This window comes from Cariama cristata, unplaced genomic scaffold (assembly GCF_000690535.1).
Source record: "Cariama cristata isolate BGI_N322 unplaced genomic scaffold, ASM69053v1 scaffold160, whole genome shotgun sequence".
NCBI lineage: Eukaryota > Metazoa > Chordata > Aves > Cariamiformes > Cariamidae > Cariama > Cariama cristata.
In genome coordinates this window covers 21,694-49,242 of record NW_009595036.1, presented here as the reverse complement: position 1 = coordinate 49,242, position 27,549 = coordinate 21,694, and the positions used below count along the sequence as shown (strand labels likewise).

General features: G+C 34.8%; 1 protein-coding gene across 1 annotated transcript in view; it reads right to left on the bottom strand.

The window, feature by feature from the left end:
* The window catches only part of ELP4 (elongator acetyltransferase complex subunit 4), a gene marked incomplete at its 3' end in the record, with an annotated part of 61,452 nt that overhangs the window by 20,758 nt on the left and 13,145 nt on the right, over positions 1 to 27,549 (bottom strand). The window contains exons 4-6 of the mRNA XM_009700111.1: positions 17,538 to 17,669; positions 11,745 to 11,884; positions 2,008 to 2,092 (exon numbers count right to left, since the gene is read on the bottom strand). Of these exons, the coding sequence (XP_009698413.1) occupies positions 2,008 to 2,092; positions 11,745 to 11,884; positions 17,538 to 17,669 (357 nt within the window). The remainder of the gene's footprint in view (positions 1 to 2,007; positions 2,093 to 11,744; positions 11,885 to 17,537; positions 17,670 to 27,549) is intronic.

The window sequence follows — 27,549 nt, the reverse complement described above, 5'->3', positions numbered from 1 at the left end:
GGGGGGGGGGGGGGGAATGAACAGCATATATGCACTAATTTCTCAGAAGCCTGTATTATTATTATTATATACAGGAAAGGACACAGGTCCAGAAGAATACAGGCTGGTCTCTACAATCTTCATATCTGGCCACTTAAAAAGTACGTCTGAAGGCTCAGTAAATAGGAGGGGATAAGGAGTAGCAGAGAGGTGAATTCTTCGCAAATTTGGAAGATAAAAAGATCCAAAGTGTGTTCTGGGCCATAACTACATTCAACTCTGGATGCATTTTTTAAGAAGTGTATATTATACACTGTTTCTAAATGTATAAAATTTTAGTGTACAAAGAAAGATGATGCATGGGGAAACGAGGAAGAAAGTAACAGAAACCACTCCAGGAAATCATATGTATTATCTCCCTTGAAACAGAAACAACTATGCAAGCGGTAATGGCTTTCCAGATGGATAAACTGGCCTGAAAAAGGACTCTTTTTCTAACTTTTAAAGCTTCACCTCAGAAACTTATATACGCCATTTAGCAAACATGTACTTTTAAATTCATCTGAGTTAAACCTCTGGTTTTGTTTTATTAACACTAGTAAGACGTTTTGAAACAACGAACAACAAGTACAGAAAATATCCATGATGTTTAATTCTTCCCTGCTTGCAAGCAAAAACCCCCAAAATATTGGCTCTAACCAACCTCCATTTTCTTTTACATGTAAAAAAAAAATATTCAGGAATATACAAAGAAAAATAAGAAAGACCAGTCTAATCTCTTCAGTAGGAGGTTGTTTGCTGGCTGAAGGTTGGCAGGGTGTTTGTTTCACTCAATGTTGCTCTTTGCAGCCGGCAAGCTCTCGGGCTTCCATAGGACCTGTCACCATGCGGGAGGAGCATCTCTGTGCAGGGTGCCATACGGCAGGATGACATGCCTGTTGCCATGGCTACCACAGCGAGTGGGGAGACGTGCCTGTCAGGGACCAATTTACTTCTCCAGACTGGCACTGCCACCAAAGGGAAGGCAAGCTCTCCCATAAATCTCAGCAGAGACTAAACACTGAGCATAATAACCTAAATTTACACACAAGTGTTCTGTGCAGGTAACGTTTCTATAACATACTGTCAGACACGAAAACATCCATTCCAACCTTATCTTCCCCGCAAAAATGATTTCTAAGATATTCAACTGGTAACAGTACAGAGTCTTATCTTATATTCTTTGAGGCTCTCCAGCATCTACACTAATTAACTTCTACTGTAGTAACATTTGTATTGTACAACAATAAAGATAATTACCTATCAATTAAGCATCAATTTATATTTTTACCTCTATCAACTCCAAAGGACTCATGTATTACTGAATATGACAAAGAATAATAGATAGGGCACTGCTCAAATTAGAAAAGGGTTTTCAGTCTATGTTGTTATGCTTAAAGTGTTTTTGATTACCCACAGTATGATCTGTGAAGAGTACAGAGATCTTCAAAAGTCTGGTAAGCTGTTTTGATTTGTAAGTTGAAAAAGCATTCTTATTTCTTTACTTGTGTTTCAATGCTCGCCACATAAAAATGCACACCATTTAATTCATTAAAAAATTCACTCCACTCCAGTTAAAACAACATTGAAACAATCTGAAAGTTTAAGATTAAATATTCAGTCCTAAGAGTCTTGAACACATTACTGCTAAAGCAACCGTTTGGAAAGCAATGTATGGGAAAATGTGTTCTCCTTAATTACATTATATTTGGCAATCCATTTATTACCTAATTGCACAGAATATGCATTTTACTAATGTTAGTTTACAGTTTTTTCTCCCGTGGTCTGCATATCTGTAACAGGTAAAAACTCCAAATGGACATTAAAATATGAACCACACTCTCTATTTACTCTGCTTGTTTACTTTAGCAATGCTTAGAAACAGCTTGTTCCTTGTTACTTTGTCCAAGACCTTCCTGTGCCACCCTTGAAAATCCAGAAAACAACGTTAGTTACAGGATTATAGAAGAGTACGAGGGTCTTCAGTACCTGGGGATCACAGCCATCAAACCCTTCCTGGTAAATGATCCTCTGAATGGACTGAAGCAGCCTTGCATAAGCACTGTTCATATTACTGTTGGTAAGAAGAAATAGTTTGTTACACATTTTAATACTTTCCTATATAACTCTAACAGCTGTATTAAAAATAAGTATAAGCAGACGCAGCTTTCAGTCCGAAAGTGACATACAGAAAAAGGTGTCATAGGAGAAAAAACCCAAACCTCTTTGAATAAAGTTGACATTATAGGCAGTTGTGATTGCTTCATGTTAACTAGTTCAGTGCTCAGACATTAGTGAAGGCTAAAATCTCTAGGGATTAAGATAACTTAATTATGTCAGGCTCACTTACATCTAGAAGATTAATGATTCAGTGTATCAACTTAAAGTTGAAACCATTACAGCACAGTACTAATCTTCTACAACTGACAAAGATCTACCCAATTGTTATTCCAGGTATACCTATCAATGCCCTGATGAATACAGTTGACTTTCTATTACTGAAAACTTTGATACATACAACGGTCACAACAATCAAATCCAACAAAAAATGAAAGAAACATTTTCACATTTAAAAAGTTCATGTAGTTAAATTTTTTTTTAAATTATTTTTTTCTGATACTGCACCAGAGTATAAGATACATTCTGCTGCGCTACGGTTCCATTTTGTATTCATACACTACAGGTGTTATTACTGCTTTTTTGCATGACAGAAGAACTGTGAGGCAGAATTTATTTTATGTATTATTTAGAATATACACACGCATATATATATAAAAAAGCAAACCATTGGCTAAAAATGGATTTAAGCAGACTTAAAACCAAATGAAAGTTCAGCAAATCATCTCGTCAAAAGTCTTAGAAGGTCCAGTTCCTGCATGTACAAAGCACTTCTTCAGATATCCATCCCAGTCATGCTCTCCAGTCCACAGACTAATACATACAAAGGACAGAAAGTCCTAATCCTTACTTTAAAAAGGCAAGCCAGTTGTTCACTTTTAAGAAGAGACATACCGTTTTCTTAAATCCCATACAGCATACTGGCTTGTGTGTCTGGACTTAATGTAGGTTCCTCACTGCAGCTGAGAGTTTTAGACCTTCTATCTTTTCTAGCTTTGGCATGTCCTTCTAGTCTCGCTAATTACCATCAAGGGTTGTGGACTGAAACATTCTTCTGTACTTCTTGGGAAATGACAGGTTATTCTGAAAATTTTGTCTCTAAAAATATTCTTACTTGCTCCAACCAGTTTATACTTCTGGTCTGATAACAGTCCAGGTTGGAAGGGACCTCGAAAGATCACCTCCAAACATTAATTAAACTATTCCCATTACTTCTATAAGAGTCAAAAAGGCCATCCAAATGTATTTTGTATTTTAGGTATTCATACTAATGAATACCTAAACAAAATCAAGTAAACTTGCTTTCATACTTTTGCACAGGAGAGAAGACAACTTTTCTGAGAAGCATTTAAGAGTTGCAAACACCGGTCTTTTTACACCATTGCTTTAACTCAGAATTCTACTTTTCCTTTAAGAAAACAGTATCAACCCAAACCCAACCCCCGCAATGGTATAAGTTATAAACATCTCCAGTCAAAAAAGTCATATAGTCATAATAATTTTGAGTTTTGAAATACTCAATGTCAGAAAACATTGAAAGACAACCCTTCTCAGATATAAATAAAAGGGAGAGTTTCCAAATTAAACTCTTGTTTATTTGTTTTCAGATTTAGTACCCTAGAAGGCTACTGGTTAAACTGATGTACCTTAATAATTTAACACTCTCTATGAAATTCACAACTGAAAATAACTGGCAATATATAATCTCAACATGACATTTAACGTGCAAAGTCTGCTTTACTATACCAAAAAGCACATCTCAAACAGAAGAGTAAATTTTCCTAGTGTTTAGCTGCAAAAGGAATGGCTGCTAAGTGTTATACCTATACTCTCTTGCAGGTCTCAGTTTACAAGGTAGGTAGAGGTGAAGAGGGCTTTAGCCTCCACGCTAGCCAAAGTGTCTTCTCTCTCCATGTCTTCACATTATCACAACACACACAATCTTCCTTGCTTACACAGTGTTGCGATTTCTTCCCAGTTTTGCCAGAGCTGGAGAGAATCTGAAGCACTTCGCAATAACCAGAACCATTCGTATAACCTTTTGGATATTCCTTTATCCTTTTGGAAAAGAAAAACTCAGGAAGGAGATGCAACTATCTTGCAGCCACAGATAGGAACGCAGTATGTGTAATACGAAGACTGTGGCCTTTGTTACCACAAACTAGCATTTTTAAGTTTGTGTATCTATCACTTATTTTACTTATCAGTATTACCATGCTATCTGTAGGGATGCCAGAGAATATACTGTAATCACAATACTTGTCAATTCCTGATTTGTCACTAACTTGCTTTTAAGTTAGTGGATGAAAGAATAAAATACCTAAAGTATTAGCAGAATTAAAGGGTCCCAAAATTTAAATAAATACATACATAAATAAAGAGATCTTCAGTTAATCCACCAGAAAAAGATTTGCAGCAAAGAAAGAATTAAAGAATGCAATGCATGTAGATTTTTTTTTTTAATGTAAGAATAGGTGCTCTTCTGCTTCTTGCTAAAATATTAATGGTTTACTTTAATTTGAACCATACTGTAAATAAGGACATGAAAAATATTGTGGAAACACTATTTATAAAAACAAGTTGCATTACCCTTCTGGCAATATTTGTCATAATATTTAAGGAAGGAAACAAGATATTTCTTATTTTCTAATTTCTAGTCTTTTTTTGGCTTTGTTACTAAACACCGTTTAATTCTGATAATGAGTTTAAACAATTCCTTCTTTACTCTTCTTTTTGTTTAGCAATTTAGTAATGGACAAAGCAGGAGCTGGCAAGAAGGTATCCTGGTTACAACAGAGCCTCTGACTTCTCTGTTGATAGTTTCTAAGCAGTTAACAAAGGTTAGGTTATCACGGGTATGACAAATAGCCTTATTATGTATAAGGAGACCCCATTAGGCAAGACAGTTAAACCTGTTTTATCTAAATTTATCGGTAAATCTAGACTCTAGATAAATCTATTCTTTTTCAAAAGCACATACATTCTTAAGGTAAAATTTACCAGTATTATTGAAAAACTACAGCTTAATTATTTTAGTTTCCTTGATTATCAAACTTTCTCTTTTGGTAATTGAACTGAACAATGAGGATAGAAAGAGAGAGGTAGAAACTAAGCCTTTTCTGCGATGCAGAGAGAATATTTCGGCCTTCCTGTAAAGTAACAGCTTTAGCAATGTAACAAAAAGGACATCAGAATATCCTAGCAACAACTACTAGAAAACAGTTGCTGTCAGCCACACAACTCCGTTAACCTGGTCTGAGTATCAGGGCCTTTCCCTAACATAAAAAATAATGAGATAAGGAAGCTAAGGTTTATGCCTTCTTTTGGCACCAAACACCAAGTCCCATTTACTACTTCCTTTAGGAGAACAGACTTCCCAATCTGTTTTCAATTAATGTTTATCATGGAACAATGAACTTCTATCCGTCTTGAGTGATTATCCAAAAGCGAACCCTTTAATCTAATTTAGCCATCAGGTACCAGAATTACAGAAAGGAGAGCAAACACCGTATTCCTCATCTCCCTCCGTCAAAAAGCAGATACACACACACGCATGCAAAAACACAGGAAAGAAAAGAAAGATTGATCCTAACTTTAAGGTGATCAAATGATTTATATAACCTCCAAATGTGAACTTTTATTGCAAAGTAAAAGGCCAGTCAATATCTTAGTTCCTGTCTAATCAGTCAAAGAATCTTCTTTCTTTGCAAGTCCATAAAGAAGTCAAGTGCTTGTGTGGATAGGAAGAGAGGGACATGTGTATAGATACGCATGATTTCTAAAAAGGGTCAAGAGTTTCTGGCCCAAACGAAGCCTCTACATCTCTGATCCTGCAAGGAAAGCACTGTAATTATCTTGCAATAGACAATAGCTACAGTTACAGAGATAGTTCACTCACTGAAGAATAGTTTAAATAAAATAGCTTTCTTAATGTCATGCTAGAGAATTAGAAGCACAAAGATGATTTGGTCCTTTTTACAAATACATGGTTCTTCTGACACAAAACACTGCGACAAAGGACCTTGCTTATTAAAAGATGCAGCACTGTTTTTCCAGGATTGTAAAATATATGTTCACTATACTCACTGTGTCTGTCAGAAGAGTATAAGCTGTACACGAAAATGTGGTAGACTACTTTTCTTGTATATTTTCTGCTTTAACTGCATAATCTGTTCTTTGTTGTTACATCCTTGCACGGTGAAAGGAAATGAGAGCAAAGGATTGTTCTTCTTGTTCCCCACCCCTTCCCAAATTGTTCCAAAATTCAAGGAGGAAAAATGAAACCTAAGGCCTTCAAAGCTAGTCACCCTCTAAGTGAAAGGGAAAAGTAAGGCTGGTCAACAAGGTGAATTCTAGGTGCACCTAACAAGTTACAGATTAAGTACATTCTTTGAGTAACATTAATTACATGTAAAAGTAGCAGGTGTCTACCAGGAAAACAGAAAAAAACCTCACCCAAAAAAGACACCACTTAGAGAATGCCTTGCTCACATCAGTAAATGTGATAATTTAATTAAAAAAGTGCAATAAAAAAAAATATACTGAGCTTCTAAAATCTTTCTTTACAATTACTAGCTTGTCATTGCAGAACATATAGCTTATGATTTCAATGTGGAATGTGTATGTTGGGTTAGGTACGCTTTCCATGATGACTACTTAATTTAAGGTCCCTCTTCAATGGCTGTAGTTATGGGACTATAACAATCTATTTCAGCCTGAACTTAAACCATGCTGTGCTCTGCTACATTACAAGTATTTAGAAAGCATTATGCTAGCTAAAATAATGTGGAAACATTTTGAGAAGTTTTTCCTTCCCCCCCCCTTCCTAATTTTTTGCAACTTCTGATACTATAAAGAGGTATTATCCATCAACAACAATACCATTTACATACAGAAAATTACATACTATGTAAAACTATCAGTTCCCATCTTGTCCTCAACCTCTGTATTAGTCACAAAAGCAAAACATTCTTAGATTTAAAAAAACCAAAACCCCATACCACTGATTTTGGTCTGCTCTCCTACACAATTTAAGAGAAAATTTCATTCAGAAATGTCTTTAGTGATACACATCTTGCAAAGTATACCCTTTAGAAAGTAATGAAATCTTTCGCAAACACCCCATAATACATAGCCTATTAATGTAAATTATTTCAATAATGAACTATTCCTTTTCTTAAAAATGCCTCCTTATTTTTGAAGGATTTGTCAGCTTTCAGTGTTAACATAGCTTCTGTCAATCTTCTTTTGATAAATTAAATTGAAAAAAAAATCACATTTTTAGAGATTTTCTGAATTTCAAGTAATTTTTGTAACTTCTTAGTTCTTTCCAGTCTATCAGCACTTTTTTCGAGGTACTGTCAGCCTAATAGACTACAGGGATTTTGTAATGCTATATAGGTAATTAGCATTATGTGACCAGGTGTTTTTTTGGCTATGCATCTAAGACCAGAGTCTGAGAACCTTATGTTTAAGAAATTATACCCTCTAAATAAAGACATGCTAACTAGCCATGTCCATGCTTGTAGCTCAGTGTAACGCAGAGTAAAAGAGGTTAGCTCAAGCTCTCAGTGGGACTTTCAGGCAATGAAAGATGCGGTCTAATACAAATTGTTGACTTCCATTGGAAGGGTTAACTGTGACTATCTATTACTTTCTTTCAAATCATTGTCTAGTTAATCTAGAGAACAGAAATTTTTACTATTCTATGATATATTGAAGTTAGCTTTAGAATCCAAAAGCATTGCATTGATTTTCCAAACAGTAATGCCAACAAAATAATATCCTTCCCCTCTCCCTTTTATAAGCTTTCTTTAATGAAATGATCCTGACAGGATTGTGAGCTTGTTTTCGTTCCTTGAGAAAGAAATGCTTCCTTCAGAATTTCATCACAATATTTGTTAAATATACAGTACAAACCTGTTAGGTTTCTGTAAAAGCATTAAAATTTTGAGAGCAGTGAAATAACTGGTAACATTCATACTTAGCATTGGATTTAATACACTGTGACTAACATGTATTAAAGAATCACAGAAGATAGGGATGAAAAGGACCTCACCAGGTCTCACAGATATTTACCTAACCTGTCCTTAGAAATTTTCAGTGATATAGATTCTACAATACTCCCAACCTGCATCTGCAAGGCAACTTCTCATGCTAATTATTAGAAAAATATCTCCTTATTTTCAGCCTGTATTTCTACCATTACAGTTTACTGTAGCCATTACTGCTTGTCCTACCTTCAGCAGACAACAGCTACTACCCTCTGTATGTCAGTTTTTAACATGCTTCAAGACTCTGCTTAGGTTTTTCTAAGAACTTCCATTCTTCCATCACAGGTTGTACATCCCATCCTCATAACCTTCTCCAACTGATCCAGAGTTTTCCTGAAGGATGCTATCAAAAGCTGGACAGCCTTGTTATGGCTGAGCAGAACAGAAGTACTTTGCATGTCTTCTGCACTAAATTCCAGTTTATCACCTCCATGCTTTTTAAATTACGTTTTTCGGTAGCATTAATCACACAATACTGCTAACATATTTTATGTTCAAGATACTTTATAACCCCAGATCTTCTTCTGGAAACCTGCTACCCTATTTTATTTGTTCAATTAATTATTCCCACTAGTATGATATTTGGCATGTCTTCACTGAATTCCATACAGTTTATTCCAGATCACTGACCTAAATCTTCTTGAATTCCAATTCTCTTATCTAATATGCATGCAATTGTTCTTTCCACTCTTTTCCAAATTTGACATTATGACTGCAATAAAGATACCCCTTGCTCAGGATACGTATCAAGCCAAATTAGTACTAGATTATTACCAAACCAAACACTGTGATAAAGCCTGGTACTTCACACAGGTTCAACTGTGACTCATTGACAGTTTATTTAGAAGATAAGGATTTAACAATCAACATGACAAAAAGAAAACTGTCAAACCAGTCTATGTTCCTCCTTTGACATGATAACAGACTTTATCAATGGAGAATATCTTGTTTTATTTTAAAGCCTTTTGACTCTATTCCAGTTGAATACCCATAAGCAAACAAAGGAAAAACATACTAGGTGATACTACCTAGAAGCTTAAAAATAATTTTTTTTTTTTGGGGGGGGGGTATTTTTTTGAGCACTGATGTTATCCCACAGATGTCTTCACCTTCTCCTCTTGTTAAAGACAGGCATTGCTTTGTCCTTTTTGACTGTGAAACTTTGAGAATTCTTTACATTTTATTGATGAACTTCATTAGGTTCCAGCTTGAAAACATTTATGTATTTTCTAAGCTGGTCTTTCCTTATGTAAATTGGGTAGTCTGATTTGCTGATTTTTTTAAATTTTTTTTTATTTGCTGATTTGCTAGGTGCACATCAATTTAGGGATCGGGATAATGGGAGAAGCAGCTTTTCTCTGCTTCCATCATTTTTTAAGAACTCCAGTTATACAACACTGATGAACAGAAGCTGAAATTCTAATTCAGTTTATTTTTCAAATGTGTGTTGAAATTGAACGACTGTAACTATGGGAAGCTTGAATCTTTCATTTCTCTATGGAGAAATAAGCTTTATGTTAGAGGTTGTAATTCTGAAAAATTCTTCTTGCCACCTTGTCTTAACCTTCACCTAGTGCAACTTTTTTAATAAAGGGAATCCAAAAGCAGTGGTGTTTGTGGTCAGGATGACAATAATCAAAGTTAGAAGACACATGATCTAATGCAAATGAAGAAAGAGATGTACACATTTCTTTTTCACATTCCCAACAGATTTCTGTCTGAGAGTTCACTATTCCCAATGTGTTCTTTATTCCTCCCCGTCCCTTATCACATTGCATTGTGGTCTAAGAAAACGATGTTTAGAATGGTGGTTGTCTGTTACTTTGGTATCTGCCTTTACTCCCAACAATACAATTCTTTCATTTCCTCAGGAGAGGTTTCTTGACAGAGACCCATGTTGCGGGTGCAGGGAGATGAAAAGGAGATAAGCCCTCTAAAATCCATCTTTATTTGATCATGTTCCTCACTTCATCACTCTCTGCTGTACCAATTTGCCAAGCAAATTAACTAAAACTAATCTTTCTGTTAGAGTAAAACTAAAAATAAGAATAGAATTCATATGGTAAGAACAATGAACTTTTATCAGGATAGCACACAAGGAAAATACCAGTTAAGCAAGGCTTAAAAAATCAAATGCATACAAGTTAAAGTCCATTTCCTATACTATACATATGAATTCATTTGATTTTAATGTAAAATGTACAAATACTTGACAGCCATATAGTTAGTGGAATTAAACCCAGTGTCATGTGACATTCTAGTTAGCTAGAGAAAAGATAGAAAGGGAGTTAAATTGCTCCGTAATAATACAAGCACTTGCAACCTATCTGTCAGATACTCTTGTGTCTATCCTCTATGGCCCTGCTACTAAAAAAAAAAATAAATTGTACATAATATATAAATAAAATTGGTTCAAATATTTACTATAGCAAGAATAAAATATAAGTTTTCTGCTTTCTCCTGAAAGTTTTTTTTTTACAACATTGCAAGAATCTCCTTTATAAACCAGTGACATTTCATCATGTAACACACAAATTACAAAGAGACTTAGCTTTTGCTTTTCCACAGCTCTAAGAAAAGTGCTTCATAGTGCGCTTCTTTCATAAATCTCACTTTTTGTATTTGAGTGTACTGTAATGAAAATCGATCACAATAAAGCATACTGTACTACTACTTCCAGGAGTTCGCCTTATACACTGGGATCTATAAAATTAGGTATTATAGAAATTAAGTGACGAGGCTGAACAAAGAGATTGCTAGCCCATATTTGATGTTTGACTTGACTTGAAATGTCTCCAAGGAAGATACAATGGACGTGTGTGCTACAGGCTAATATGACTCTTTGCTACTGTCACTCATTTTCTCTTGGTCTTCCTTAATTCATTACTGATAGACATAAACTATAATAAGTTACTCATTCAGAGAAGACTTTATGATTTTCTCTGGAATTAGGGGTGTTGTGCAAGACATAATTAGTGATTGTAATTCTATTCACACTATTTTGCATTTTCCTTAGGTGAAGCTGTAGGATGTAAGAAGTAAAAGTCACATAATAAACTAATCTGACATAGCATTCTAAGCTATGTAGGTCAAGGATGGCCTGTCTTCTTCGCCCTAAAAACTGTATGGATATCTTCCTAAGACTGATAGCCACCTGACACACACATCTCCCAAAGCTGATGGGGCATGGTGCTCAGGGACTAGTTCACGGACAGTAATAGTTTTCCCCAGTCCCCACACTCAGCTGTCAGTAGGGCTAGACTGAATATGCAGCTGTGTCCTAGGCTGTCCTAGTAATGTCTGCCTTAATTGCCCTTGCCAACTTGCTTCCTCCTACAGCTGAGGAGTCAGTATACCGAGCTGTCTATGTGCCACAGCAGCTTTGCTGCCAGTCATGGCATGTAGCACCGACATGAGAACCACAGCTGAACTGCCTGTGAGCCATGTGTGGCTACAAGATTTTTCACAGCAAGTGTAGATGCAAAAATATCCTTTACTACTAATACGCAGACAAGATTTGAACACACAACAGAAGCAGGTGGTATTACAACTTACCATGTTTTCATTTTAGGCTGTAAAGACAATTCTTCAGGAAGGTAAAAACTGTGCCATTTAATGGACTGAAACAGTTCTGGAGACATTGTTTTAGAAACATCATAATAATGGCCAAATTTTGTAGATGTCGTTGGGCTGGCCTGTGGAAACAACAATACTGATTACAATAATCTATTAAATTATTATCTGTCAAAAGAAAATAATTAACTAGCAATACACTTGAAAGAAACCTCTGGTTTTTTTCCCATTCAGCTTAAGTTTCAAGTAGAACAACATTATAGTATTTACTACTAAGTTTTGGTTCCCCTGTTGACATTCTAGAATGTGAATTTTTCACACAGAATTCAACCTCACTGTCCCAAGTTGTATCACCAAAGTGCAGTCAGATACTTAAAAGAATGTGGTTTTGCACATGTTCTAGACATATGATCACAAACTTGAAAAGGCCAGATATATGAAATGTGCAGACTGTGATGTGTTCCACCTGATTTTTCAGTATCTGGGAATTATATGGCATTATAGAAACATTTTCAGTTGACTTTGAAAATGTTTCACTTTATTTGTGATCAGTAAGAAAAAATAGCTTTGCATCTTCATATAACTGATTTTAATAGAAAATTGTAAAAAAGAGGAAATAGTTAAAACCTACTTTTAATTTCTTGAATTTTAATAAATAGTAGGTTGGGCATTACACAGACATTACACACAATAACCACAGTTTACTATAAACAAGATACATTTTTATCAATTCCTAATTTGGGGTATATAAAACATCATAAAACCCCCAAATTTAACATACACCATGGCAGGAATTACAGATTTTGAACATGTTTTGCTAATAAATAAACAGAGGAAAGGAATGCATGTTTTTGTTCCATGTTAATGGAGTTCAGAATGCAACCTGCAATCATTTGAATTACACATGTAATGTTAAAAAACCCCTAGATTGTTATAAAAGGCAATATTCAAGTATGTAGTGTCTGTCTGCTACAGGAATTGAAGAGTTTTGCTCTTCATGAAAGAATCAATTTTTTTCATCTTTTCTGCCCTTCCCATTTGAAAAAAAAAGCTATCCTGGAAACAACAGTCAAGCACAGTAAACCTCAGAGGCATGTTAGTTTCTTCCATGGAAGAAAACCACTTGGCACAAATGTAAACCACTATATAGTACTTTTAAATGTACACACTGTAAAGGAATAACAGATTACAGAGCAGTATTAAAATTGAGCTTTATGTTATGGCACAAACACCACTGTGCTCCTGATCAGATTCTCTCTCATCAACTATTCTAACTCTTTTGAGGAAAAAGAAAGGTCATTTAGAATAACCAAACAAGTTTTGTAACACAAGTAACACTCAAACCCACAATATTTCTAGCTGGTAAGACACCTGAACTGAGAAAGGTGCAGGATCCTAGACTTTTAACGGCAGCTTTGCGGGTCAAATGAAAGATCATCTATTAGTTTATTTTGAGGACAACTACCCTAAGCCTGGACTGCATCTGAAGTATGCGTTGTACAATGCAGGAATGTGTAAAAATATTTTAAAGTAATTTTTCTGTCTCCCAACTCCAAGACTTACTGCTAAGCTGAATCCTTCATAAAAGCCACCTCACATATTAAAGGATAAAGTATTAAAATAAACCGAAACATCTTAATGGTTGTGAAAGAGAACAGGTGAGAGAGAAAAGGTAAGAGCTGAAAGCCAGAGAGATGCTGAAGACATATTCAGACTGCAGAACAGAATGTCTTTTAAAGGTCATTCTGAAGAGAAGTTTGGATTGGTAGGTAAGACGAAATACTATTTTGTTTGTACTTAAAAGCATGGAATTACTTTTGAAAAGTGATCAGAAATAATTTCAGAAGTTTCTTAGTAGGTTCTGTAACAACTTAGAACATTCTATAAAAGGACTTTTCTTTTAAGCAGGCCATTATATAAATTTTATCCACTATCTGAAAATTGAGCAGGGTTGTGTGTGTATGCAATGAAAATTCTTTGCAACAACTTCTGCTCCAATTTCAACATCTGCTATTCTTGCTATATACAGGAATGACCATAGGTATACTGAATTATTACAATAATGGGATCCCAGTATTTTTTTGTATGTTGAGCAACAGATGATCTAGTTCCAACTCCAATTATTACAGAAAGTTTGTGGTTTTCTAAACCTTGGTCTTGCTAATAAAGTAAGTACTGTAATAGTAGAAAGACGGAACACATGCCTGACATGGCCATGTATTTATAGTCAGCTTTCTGAAATCAATCATGCTACGTATTTCCACAACTTTATTTCATGCTTCAGCTTACCAAAAATATATTAAACTGTTAAGATTAATTAGAATAATGTAATTCAGAGTAAATACTTTGAAATTATTTCATTAATGGATGTTAGGCCTGGTCAGTTATCAGAGAATATAAATAGTAACAGTAATACAATATCTTTCTGACAAAAACAATAGAATAACCAAACTAAACCCAAACTTTTCATTAAAACAAAGAATTAGTTTTTCATTAAAAAAACCACAAAATTGCTCATGTATATCTAGTCATAAGACGCTGATCAGTTTTACTCAAAAAAAGACAGAAAATCACATTCTCTAAGTCAGTGTTCCAACTTATTTATCAGCATCCGATTTTTAAAGAAGGAAGTCCAACAAAACACAACAATCGATCAAAATCTAAATATTTTTAATGTAAAATGTAACTTTATTTAAAACGAGGATTCTGAAAGCAATTTAAACAGGAGTTGTTCTTTGGCCTATAATCTATTCTTTATCCGGATTACAGATCAGAATGTTTTTACTGCAATCTCTGCCACAGCTCATCTTTTTATTGTGTACTTCCAAACCCCCTTAATGTTTTAGAAAGGCCTTGACTAACTGAACTTTGATCTGATGTCTTCATTGAGAAAAGCTCCAGGTTGCCCATTTCAGATGCAAATCCTTACTGAGGCCCAATAGAGTTTAGTAAAGACAGCAAAAAAGAAGAAACAAGAAGTTTCCAGGATCCTCTTTGAGAATCCTGAGGCACATTGGTGTCCTTAATCCACCCTGCTGCATGGATTAAGGTAGGTGATAACCTCTCTTGATTCAAAAGAATAAGCACAGTGCCTACAAACTGGGTGGAGACTAGGATTTGGCTATAATAAAACACCATGCAATAAAAGCTCAGTCTATGTCAGAAGCCTATGAATAGGCCACAATGTACTGCGTTCCCAGGCTTAGCGGGGAAGCTTGCAAAAAGCCTACCTGAATCAAGTAAGCATGAATAATCTGCCTCAGCAGAATGACCATGGAGAGTGCGAAGCAGAGACTTTCCATTCCTCTTAAGTTTGATCTGATAAATTTATTAGCGGATTGGAGGCTCAAGCCTGTTCTTTCCTGGATTCCTGTTTTGCACAAGGAGAAATACACTAAATTGTCAGTGAGCAGAGCATGCTTTTATGCTACCGTCTGCTGTTAATGTTTCTAATTGCAATACTAATGTGCTAGAAATCTCAGATTTAGGATGAATCAAGGCAGAAAATTGATTTCATGCTGTGACAGTTTATATATTGCCCCAAGAACATAAGCAGTTCATTCAAAAAAAAAAAAAGAAAAAAAACCACACTGTCTTGCGTTGCAAAACAGGCTATCCATATACTTAAAAGTTTAAGTATATCTCTGATATAGATGAAAGTAACAAACTGGCAAAGGCACATCAAGTACAGCACGACCTGTTATTTCCTATAAATCTTCTTTTTCTGGTGTATGAGGTTTATGCATATGCAATACGTAAAGAGAAACTGTGCTGGTTATGAAGAATACTAATATAAATACCACGCATAAGAACAAAAATGAGTTACCTAGCTAGTCAATATGAGGTCTAATAAGCAGGAAGGGAATATCTGAAGTATTAATGAAAATCTCTTTTACTATGTAGAAATAAAAACTAAATTAAACATCAATAATACCACAAAGACAGCTTTTACTCAGCATTCTTACTTCATGTAAAGCCAGATATCGGATGAAAATTTTTTCTGCTAACATGTTTGGAGTTCTAGTTAAAAGCAAAGCTATTTTCTCTTTTTCATGCTTGAAACTATTTGATAGTAGTTTTTGAAAATGTACTAGTTTATTAGTTCAATCACTTTGGAAAATATGCCTTGAAATTTTATTCAACATAATTTTTTTCCATCAAAAGAAAATTTAAAGAATAAATCACAACTGAGGTTGTTAATTAAAAGAGAGTACTAACTGTATTAAACCAGGGTGCTGCAAGGCAATATCAGATTTTTCCCTCAATGGAATATATTCACCAATCAAATTCATCTAGCGCAGCACCAAAATTTTATGATAACTGCATTATAAAATTTTGAAAAATATGAGTTTCAAAACTTTTTTCCACCAATCAGAATATCCTGAGGAATTTCAAGTATAGATAGCTTAACAATTAGATTTCTATTTGCAAATTTTAATTTTTAAAATAAATTCAACATATAGCCAAAAATATTGCACCTCAACTATTCAGAATAATCAGCATCCAATTCAGAAAGTGACAATGAACAAGGGAAACACCCCACCAAAGATTGACCATTTTATTCTATCTTGCATAATCAAATTTCAATAATCGAGGACAAATACATTATGTATTGTAGAGAAATACTATATTAGTGGAAGAAGTGATTACTTCTATGAAGTTATAGAAGATGAGTGCACACCTAACTGGATTATTTATACGTTTTTCTATTTTGTTAGCACATCAGACCACTATTTGTTAACAACATGCAATTGTTTCCGTATCAATATATAAGGAATTCTGCTAGATTTTAAACCAGAGAAATTATTTTGGGGATGGTTCAGAGTGGCACAGCAAGCTCCACAATAATAAAATTGATGAGATTATATGATTACCCTGGAGGCTGTTTGATTTGGCATGTCACCATATATAAGTCTTTTCTGACACAACTATATAGCCATGTCCGTGCAATTTCACAGAAAACCAAACATGCCAAGCCTTGTAAGATCATTTTGTCACATTCCAATTATGTTTTTTAAGAATACGACTGAACTTACTAGGCAGTTATGACTACATCTAAACCAGAATTTATAAATGTAGGCTAAAATGTATAAACAAAACAAGTTTCTCGTTCTGGATAGTCAAAAATCCTGTAATTTTATTAAAGGTTGATTGTGCCACTGGATTAAATAAGAAAGTCACCAGCCATGGGAGATATATTATTCACAAAACAGTAACAACCGTAAACTCTGAAAGACTGACCACTCGGCTTCTTTCTTATATTCTCCCTGCACAGCGATTAGTTTCTAGTGACAGTGAAGCTGATATAATCTCAAGTGCTTACTTTAGCTGTTATGCACATGGATAAGCAGGTCAACAGCTTGCTTCAACACAGTGCTTTCACTACAGAGATCTAGTAAGCACTGTTGATTAAACCTACTTAAGTAATTTGTGTACAACTAAAATTGGGCAAAGTCTGTAAGTGACTAAATTATTTAAATTTTCATAAAAAGCTGTCTCAATTTAATAATACTCATTTAAAAATACCATGGAACTTTAGTGTTTTTTACTTTTAAATTATTATTGTCTGTATTAAGTTTTACAGTTCCTGCAAACTCTCAAATTTCCTTTCTCTCTAGTAATCAAAAATTACAGTGGTGTATGATAATTTACTCTCAGGAGAGAATTCTGTAACACAGTCCATTAGCAGTTCTGTTGTCTAGATTCTACTGAAAAGCATTTGTTCTGAAAATCCATTTTGACTGCAAGAGGAAAAAATTACGAAATACTGATTACCTCCATTTTTGGTAAATTTTGGTAGCGCCAGGCTATTTTCATAGAATCCTGAAAATCTTCAGACTTAACAGCTGTTGCTTCTTCTCCCAATTCATTTCTGTAGGTACCATCAAGCAAAGGTGCTGGAAGTTCCTACAGGTGGAGAGCAAAAGAGTGTCAGCTATCTAGAGTAGAAATGGCAGTTCAGATTTTTATCCCCGCCCCCCAAAGTTAGCTAATACAGTTATCTTATTATAATGAACAATTGTAAAGTCTGTAACAAAACTTGATTAAAATAACCGTTCTGAAAGACTAGTCTCTACTAATACTGAGCATGAAAAAAATGTTATTATCATGGGAAAAATGAATTATACAAATATGAGAATGAAGAATGGAAATATCACATTGTATACTCCATTTTACACAAACAACACATCTTGAGCAGCATCCATATTCCTTTTTTTTTTTAATCTTTCTTTAAAGGTTCATCTCCTAAACTATTCTATTTCTGAGAATAGGTAACTTTCCTGCACAGTGAATTTAACCTATTTTATAATAAGATCTCTTTTCTTAGCTTCTGTAAATCTTTCAAAAATATTCAACAGACCACAATAGCCTACAGACACAGGCTGAAAACAACTGTAACAGGATGGTTTGAATTTTCTCTTCTGCTAACCATTAGGCATGATACTTGCTAATGACGGATACTTCATGAAAACAAATGAGGGAGTAAAAGGAAGGAGCAAATATTTAATCCTGGAATTTTTATAGGTTTCTAATGTAAACATTTCTGGCTTAAAAAAAGCATTGTACACAGGTGGATTTAATTGTTCTATGAGGACAGAACTGCAGCTTTGACTTAGACCTAGATTAGGAACGATGCTTTATTACAAATTTTCTGCTTTCTACCTTTGTTGCATTGCTGAAAAAGTAAACAGCACTGGGTGGATATCAAGCACAGCATTCAGAATGTATTCATTTGGCTTCTACACCTACTAGAGGAATAAACTGCAACCAAGTTTTCTGACCCAACTTTATTACCTATCTGTGTAAGCTGGAGGTGACAGGAACTCTTTAATCTGCTTAATATAGATCAAGACTTATTCGAAAACTAAGTTTTCATTAAGCAAAGATTCTTGAGAGAGAACTGAATGTGGTCTCAAGGGTTAAAAATATATAGAGCTAGCCAGTATCTCTGTTACAAGGTATTACGTGTGAAGACATAAAAAAACAAATTTGAAAACTTTAGAAGAAGAATCTCCATCGAATTATGGGATATACATGGAACTGAACATAGGCAGAGAGAGCTGATACTGACCATAAACGTCTAAATTACATTCATGGCTTTAAGTAGGCAGACATGGTACAAACAGACACACATAGAAAGAAGACAAAAGTTTAAACTAATCCATTTTGGGTTTAGCATCACGCTAACTCAGTATTAAAGAATACAGGACAGAAAACCTCTATATAGTTCAATATGTAATCTTATGAACAACGTGTTATTTTTGTTTCTATAGTGTAAATTAACATCTACACTTACTGACAAAATCGAGAACAAATGTTTCTAGTTTCAGGACAGTTGTTTCTGTCTGTCTTTCAGTGGTTGGTCAGTACACCATCAGAGATGAAAGTTAATGGAAGTTATGAAAACTTTTATGCAGTTACTTCAGTAAAGTTGCAGAAATAGAATGACCACACCTGTGTGTTTCAGCAGCTAAATGGAAGATGCAAGCCATGCCTTTGAGCAAATAATTTTATTTTATTTACTTTCTTTTTGCAAATGAACTGCAAAAGCCTGGTAAAGGCTCTTCATGAGAATATTTATGAACAGAGTTAAATTTTCAAGTTTCTTACACTTATATACAATAAACTCATGTACTATGGTTGTAAAAATTAAGCTTTATGGGTAGGAAACCTACACGAAGATTATGATTTTAAGTTAGTGTTTACAGCTTTCACTAAATTTACAGATTTATAACAGACATTTCAGTAAAAAAAGAAATTTACTTTTGTCAAAGTTTCCTTATATCTACCCAGAAAGAAAGCAGGGAAACTTTCAAACCAAAGACTTCTGACAGACTGGAGAAAATGAAAACAGAACACTCTACTGAAAGGTTCTGAGAAAGCATAAGTACAAACATGAGCTGACAAGCACGTCAATATATTTCACATATATGCAGACACAAATTATTTGCATTTACTTCTAAGAGCACTATATGAAGAATTTTTTTAAAAAAGAAAGATATTATTTTGAATTTCTAATTTTATAACTTGGATCTCTACAATAAAGAGTTAATTAATCTTATTTTCCAATTAAGGTGCTATTTTGAAACCAAATCACTGAACAGTTAAAATATTATGCAGATTTAATTTCCTAATAATTCCTTAATTTCCTAATTCATAGATTTAAGCTGGTTAATGTAAAAAGGTCTTTCGTTTTCAGTGAAGAGCTGCTAGTACATGATGATCTCAAAATATTGCTCAATTATAGCAATTAAAAAACCAAATAAAATCAGCCTTCATTTAAAAAGTGAGTTCTGTAAAGGAATAATTCCGCAGGCCAAAACAACATTTCCAGATATCTCTTCCTTTTGTTCACCAAGACCAACTGGCTCCCAGGTACTACCAGCAACTTTTTATAGTGGTGGGTAACCTCTGCTTTTCTAAAAACAAGTGCCAGCCACAGTTTGGAAGAGATAATGAAATCCTGCCTGAACATTTCACCAAACTCCCTGAGCTTGCCCCTGTTTCAGATCCTGCCATGATATAACAAGTTGCTGCCTCAGCCTGCTGTAGTATCACTGGGCAGCTACCACATCACCTGCAAAGCCAAAATCCAGGAAATGGCTTATTTTACCATTCACTTTTACTGTAAGTAAAGAGAAAAACCACACCAATATTTTCTTAAAGCTATTTAATATTTTTCTCCTCTAGAATCACTGCAAATGTCTGTCACTTGTACTACCAGTTCATTGTTACTAAATAACAATTGGCAAAGACAAATTTGAGATAGGGACATTTAGCTATATACATTTGCCTTTATATCATCGCACATAATGTATATTTTTACACTTTACACTAAAACAGAACAGAGGTGAAGACAACAAGGGGCAAGAGGTTTTCCAAGTATTACTGATAAAGTACAGGCTACATCAATACCCTCACATAACACTGAAATAAAAGTTCCTGCCTTGCAGTCAAACACAGAACAAGGCCTTCTTGCATAGCACTATATGGAAGGCAGATTTTACAAATACAAGCTGTTGACACCCAAGAAGTTCAGTCTGAAACAATCAGAGACAGACTATCAGTGCAACACAATTAGGCACTGCTATGCCTTAACTGTTGCTAAGAATGAAGCAGATTAAGAGATCAAGGAAAAATGGTTTCACCTGAAGCTGATAAAGATTTTGGCTGCCAGAGATGAAAACCTATCTAAGTATCCATCTGAAACAGCCTTTTTTACCAACACAGTTTACTTTTCACTTCTGACATAATAAAGAGATTTTATTCTGACAGAATAAAAAATTTCTAACATTATAAAATGATTGTTTAAAGATGACTAAATTCACACAAAGCAACATGAGAAAACTTGTGACTCGGCACCGTGGCAGTTAGCATATGCATCAGCTTCGGTCTGGTTTATGACGTCTTGTCCCTTGCCGGCCCGCAGAAAGAACCAGGAGCACTTGAAGAACTCTCTCATAGCAAAAGCAACTCTTACTTCCTCAGTTGCTTTTCCAAAATGCATTTACCTAAAAATTACCACGCTTAGCTGAAGAATATGTTTCTTAGATGTACCATGTTCTTGTCCCTATGCAAGAAACACATTCACATGATGCACTGAGACTTAAGACATTTCTGGGGCTCCTAGATCTCACAGATTTTCTATCCCAACACACACTATGCTCTAAAGCAAACATATCCTGAATCATATTCTTGCATGTGGTGGCTGTGAACTTTATGGCCTCCTAGTAGGCTTTGTACATAATTCAGCTCCAATCTGGAAAAGGTACTCTGCCTTTGGAGCCAACTGGTATTTTGAAAATCAATTGCTTGAGCTCCACCTAGTATATTAATTTGGTTAAATATATTCCAAGACGTTGTACTTAAGCACAAACAGGAAAAAAAATTCCAATCCTATTCATGGCCTATCTGTAATTTGAACACATTTTAGATAAAGATTAATGAACAGAACTAATAAAGATGTTTTAACTCCAGATTTGTATCCTAACTTTATCACCATTATCCCAGCTCCTGTTTACCCTTGTTTCCCTCCCATTTACACTAAACTGTACAAAAGAGAGGCAGAACATGCAGTTGATGTTTGAAGGTATAGCTATATTGACTAGAAGCCAACATGCATGCCTTCATTAGCCTGGTAAAAGACTAAACAGATTACACAGGTGATCGCTAATGTTTTTTTTCCTTAGGATGTACTGCTTCATCGATCCCAGTCCATAATTTTCAAAGATCTTTTAACTAGATCTTTGTATAAGCACATTTGGAAAGGAAGATGGCTTAAAATTGGTTAGTAGGCTTGGGACTGGGGAGAATTACAGACATAGGACACACTTATATAAACCTGCTTTATGGGCAATATTGAAAATGGAAATTGAAATGGTCCAAACATTTCTTTTAATCTTCATATCCTCTTTTTATCTTCATGATAACTAGAACTTTCCCCTCTCCTGACACTGCAAATTAAATGCTATTCTTTGTTTCAGGGAAATAGCTCATAGCTCTTTCTAAACCTGACCATGCCTGAGTGATATAGAGCACCTAAGTGAGAAAGTCTCCAGTTGTCATAACACAGGTATATTCTCAAACATAAAAAGGCTGACTGGTTGGATATATAGTTCACAAGTCTTCAGTGTCATGAAAGGTTTCATTACCGTCTAAGAACTACAAAGCACTCATCTGTTCTCAGATTGTTCTTAAAAACAGAAGGAAAAATAAAAGTTATGGAAAGGGTAAAGCAGACCAGCAGCCAAACTAACCACAGAACACAGGCTTCTTCTGGCACAGCTATACAAAAATTGAACTGAAAACTATACAGCAGAACACATATGGAGAGCAGTGGAGGGCATGGTTTCTATGAACGACGTTTAAAGATGGCTAAGCCTGGGGTTTTCCTCAAAATATCCACATGTGGGAGATTCAAGAGCAGGGCTTCAGCACAACTCCCTTTCTCCCAGATTCATTACAAATTGAAAAATAAAGACATGAGTTTCCAGAAGTCTTATTAAATCATTATTTGTTTCAGAACTGTACTTCTCTATCATACATAAAATGCACTTAAATTCTGCTGAAATTATCAGAATGTAAAAAAGGATTTGGGATTGTAAGCCTATTTAGGATTAAATAAATTTATATTCTTAGAATCAAAATCAGAATTTCAGAAGAATACAAGATTATTAAAATGTTCAAAAGTTACTTCCGAAATTTCACCCACAATTTGGAAATAAAAGTATTATTTAAAGAAAAGACTAAGAAAAGAAGAGTTCATTTATCAGCCTGTAATATCTCTATTTAACTTATTTCTGCTTAAAGATCTCACAGCTCCCACATCATATAGCTTTGAAAACCTTTGGGACTGACAATTTTGTGGCATCAGCATGTCAGCTCCTGAGAACTGTTACATTCTCCCAGGCTAAAAAAAAGACAAATCTCTCATAAGGTACAGGAAAAAACAAAGTATGTAGCAGTGCATTAGTTAAAACAACAAAAAAAGAAAATATATAGCATTTCTTGGGGTCAACTAAAATACAAGTCTTTGCTATGCAGCATGAATACACAAAAAGGCAGACAAGTGCTAAAGTTATTAAGCACGGTTTGGTTGGGGCATTCGTCTGTGTCTATAGTGAGATGTAGTAGGAAGGAAAAAAGAGAGAAGGAAGCTTGTTGCTATGTTTTAAAATAAAAAACTAAGTTTGGGGAAAAAATGGTTTTCTGAAGTGCTAATACTAAATGACAATGCAATTAAAATAATTTTGTTTCCTACAATCCAAGCTTATGAAGGTTTTATTGCAAGCATGAAATAATTTATTTCATTAATAAATCTTTTATCTTTGTAATAAAATGGTACACAACCCATACCTACTAGCAATCCAGGTCTTTCTGTGTTTGCTGCCACATTAGTTTGCCTGCCTTGTTTTGGCAGATGCGTGAAGCAAAAACAGATTCTAGCAGTTTGACCTCTCTCACTTCTTATGTTCTCTAGGGGATAATAAAATCCAAGATACAATCCCACAGCAGTTAATGAAGCTTAACCTCACACCCTCTTAATTACCAATGCATTACACCAACTATAGGCATCATACTCCTCTCTAAGCTATTTTACAATGCTAAAGAAGTACTACTGTGCTATTATTTAGCAACATAATCCAAGCTGTATGTGAAATCCCTCTTATATAAAATCCTTTGATCCTTATAGGTTTCAATAACTGTATTATTAATGGTACTTAAGAATTTAAAACATTATCTATTTATGTATCAATAAATATGTTCATATAGTTTTATGCAACTATTTTGCAATGCAACATCATCACAGGTATGATTAAAGAAATGTGGAATTAAAAAAATATTAAAGGGAGTGCGATCCACCATTGAACTCTAACTGCAACGATGTTTAAATAGTTTAAACTCACATGAATTTAACGCTCTTTTTCATTATGTTAATTTTTAGTATTTAAAGGCCACCAGATGGTAAGTCAGGAAGGGTAAATATTTTCTTTTCAATAATGTATTATATAAATGTCAGTTTAAAAGGCCCTACTCCCAAAAGGGGGGAAGATTCTATTTTGATTGTAAACACTTGTGAAGACAAGGTCTATTGTTAAAGAACACAAATGACTGGATACAGAATTTTTCTCCTTTCAGTGGCCCTTGTACAACAATTTATTTCCATCTCCAGGTAAGGTTGTTCTATGGAAATTTTTCTTTGACATTCAAAAGGACTAAATGGATGTCAACCCAGGATAAACGAGAATTGTGTGAAGAGAAAGGGGAAGTAATATTCCTCTGTTTCATGAAACAAAAAAGGTTAATTAAGGTACTCTAAGAGGTATTTTTTTTAACCCATGAGAATATATTTTCTACTTCATATACACAGAAGTAAACCCTACAGTCAAGTCATAGAACTCTTCGCTATAACTTCCTTGCACTATGGCTCCATTTCACAACATTGAAACCCAGGTATGCATATGAGAAGATTAGATAGTATTTTTTTAATCTCATCTTTTTCTGAATCAGTTCATGAATGCTTAAGTAAAAGATCAAAACAACAAAAAAGAGAACGACGTACTAAAAAAAATAATGTGAAGAAACTAAACAAAAATGAGAGAGCCCTTGTCCAAAATTCTGTAAAATCTGCTGCAGTGTATAATGCACTAGCCTAAACAGATTTCATAATAGCAGCATTATTCATGAACACCTTTAGAGATGAGCACAGTAAGCAATAGTTCACTAATTGAGCAAATAAATTCTACAAAGTTACAAACTAGATTTATAAAATAGTTATTTGTGAACACTGAAGCCTAAACATTTGGTTTTTTCAAGCTACTACTTTTAGGATACATTTAGCAGTCTAAGTAAGATCTGTGTTTAAAAACAAACATAATTTCATAACTAAGATCATGAAAGAAAATATCCCAATAAACAGCCAAGGATTGGTACATAGGAAACCTGAAATTTAAGCCAAACATTTATTTCCTCTGGTTTTGGAAAATCTTTTTATTAGAGTGGTCTGAACTTTTGACAAAGACTAAGCTTTACACTTTAGAAAGTTCCCAGCGTGGGTACTGCTTAAAAGGATTTCATTCCTTTTAAACAGAAGTGATTTTTTTTTTTCCCAGCATCCTCTTTCACACCCATACAAATTCTCTGTCAAGTTTATAACACAGTTTTGTAATGCAGAATATTATATATCACAATATAATTAAAATATTTGCATTTTAATATAGAAAAATGTAAAATAGATATTTCATTTACCCAACATGCAAGCAAGAAAAGTAAACAGACGAGCAAGAGCTATATAATAAAAAAATCAGATTTGTCAAAGGAACTTTCAAACTGACACAGCTGCCAGGGTTAGCTTCAACCGTTGTCTTTGTGCCACAAGGCTATCTTTACCTCAGAAAGAGAGGTAATAGGTGGTAGGCAAGTTCACTAGTGCTGTAACTGTAATTGGATTTCTGTATATTAAGAGGCAACATTTAACAACACGCAGCAGCTGAATCACTGAAACAAGCTCATGTATTTTGAAAACACAATTGGGGAAAAAAAGTATAATAGGAAGGTAGCCCTGCTTGTATATAAATTTTTACCTTTCATGTTGATGTGCTTTTAATTTCTTTACGTAGCATCTAAAAATGTCAGATGACAGAAAAAACACCTCCTGCATTCATAGACAGCTTATTTCACAACACCAGATAGCAAAAAGACAGGAAGGAGTCAGAATAGTGCTCTTTGAAAATGGAAGGTTGGAAAGCCCTGGTCAACAGCCTGATCATTTCTTCCAGGTTTGCATTCTTTCTTTTGACAAAACAATGTTTTAGAGTCATATCTTTGAGGGAAAAATGTAAGCATCATGGTTGAATGTACTTTGGTGGAATAAAAAAGTCCATGTACACAGCTATGCTTTCTTTCAACAGGTTGTCTCCATATACAATAATACAACACTGAAGCTCAGTGGGTTGTTTATTGTTGCTTTTGTAAATAACCCTGGAAATAACAAAAGCTCATTTTGCTAGATTCTTTCTGCATTCATCTTTTCAGTGGGAAAAAAATAAGTGTGTACTTTCTGTTCTTCAGGTCTGCTCAGTATAACCAGCCTGTTGCAGGTGGAGTTTTTTCAGTCTTTTCCAAATGACATACTTAAGCAAAATTCTATATTTAAAAAATATTTTCACTTTTGTTTTAGCGAGCTTTTCAGCCTGGTAGGAATTTTTAAAAAAACTTGTTCTTGGAGGTTTTTTTGATCTTGTCCCTATCTTTTTTTTTAAAAAAAATTATACTTCTCTACATGCATCTCCCAGCTTCCTCACCAGGTGACATTGCATTTTTCCCTTTCACTGTGGTACCACTAGCGTGGTTTCTCCTGACTGACTTGACTTCAGGATACATCCAGCAAACACAGTGAAGCTGTGCATCTGATACATGGGCACATTAAGGGCTTTACTACTCAAGAGAATCTTCTGTGTAGTTCTCCAGAGAGCAAAGTGTTTGCACGTTGTTCGCTTTCAAACGTGGAAGTACAATGACACCAGATGTACAAGGTAAATACCGCTTCATGCCTTAGTACGGTAAGCCTCAAAGGCCTTGATTGGGAGTAGAATTTTGGGGAATGCACTTCCTTCCAAGGTGGCTATCCTCCACAGCAGAGGTAGGAAAAGCATCCCCACCATAATCAGCAGGCTCATAGATTATATAAAAGTACATTTTTTTTCTTGAAGGGTGTGCTCTTTATCCTCTCCTCTTGTAAGACAACCTCCAAAAGGCAATCTCCACAGAGTCCAGAAGTATCCTGTAACAAAATTCCAGCTTGAAAACAGAAATTCCATAGAAATGCAGTAATTGCACAAAGAGTTCAACTTTTCCACATGAGATGAACAGATGCAGCTCTAGAAAGCAGTTTTGGAACTCCCACGCTTCCACCTCAGGCTTCCAGGTTCCCCATGGAATGTCATTGAGGTAACATTGGCCAGGGACCCACAGGGAAATTGTTGGGCTTCAGGGGATGCTGGTTTCTGTTTCCCAGCATGTATAATGACCAGTAAGCCTTCCTTTTGAGACATCTTTGCACAGGCTCCACAGTAAAAGCAACTTCACAGAGAGCATACTTTATTGTCAAGATAAGCTCATAACTGGCAAAGGTAATCCAATTTTTTTCTCATTAAAACTCGTGAGAATCAGCTCCCCTCAAGGTCTAGATAAAATAATTAGGAAAAAGGCAAAGAAATTCTTATATAGGCAGTTTTAGGCAGTTCTAGAATTTTAGTGCCAAATCTGAAGTAGGAGAAGGGAGAAA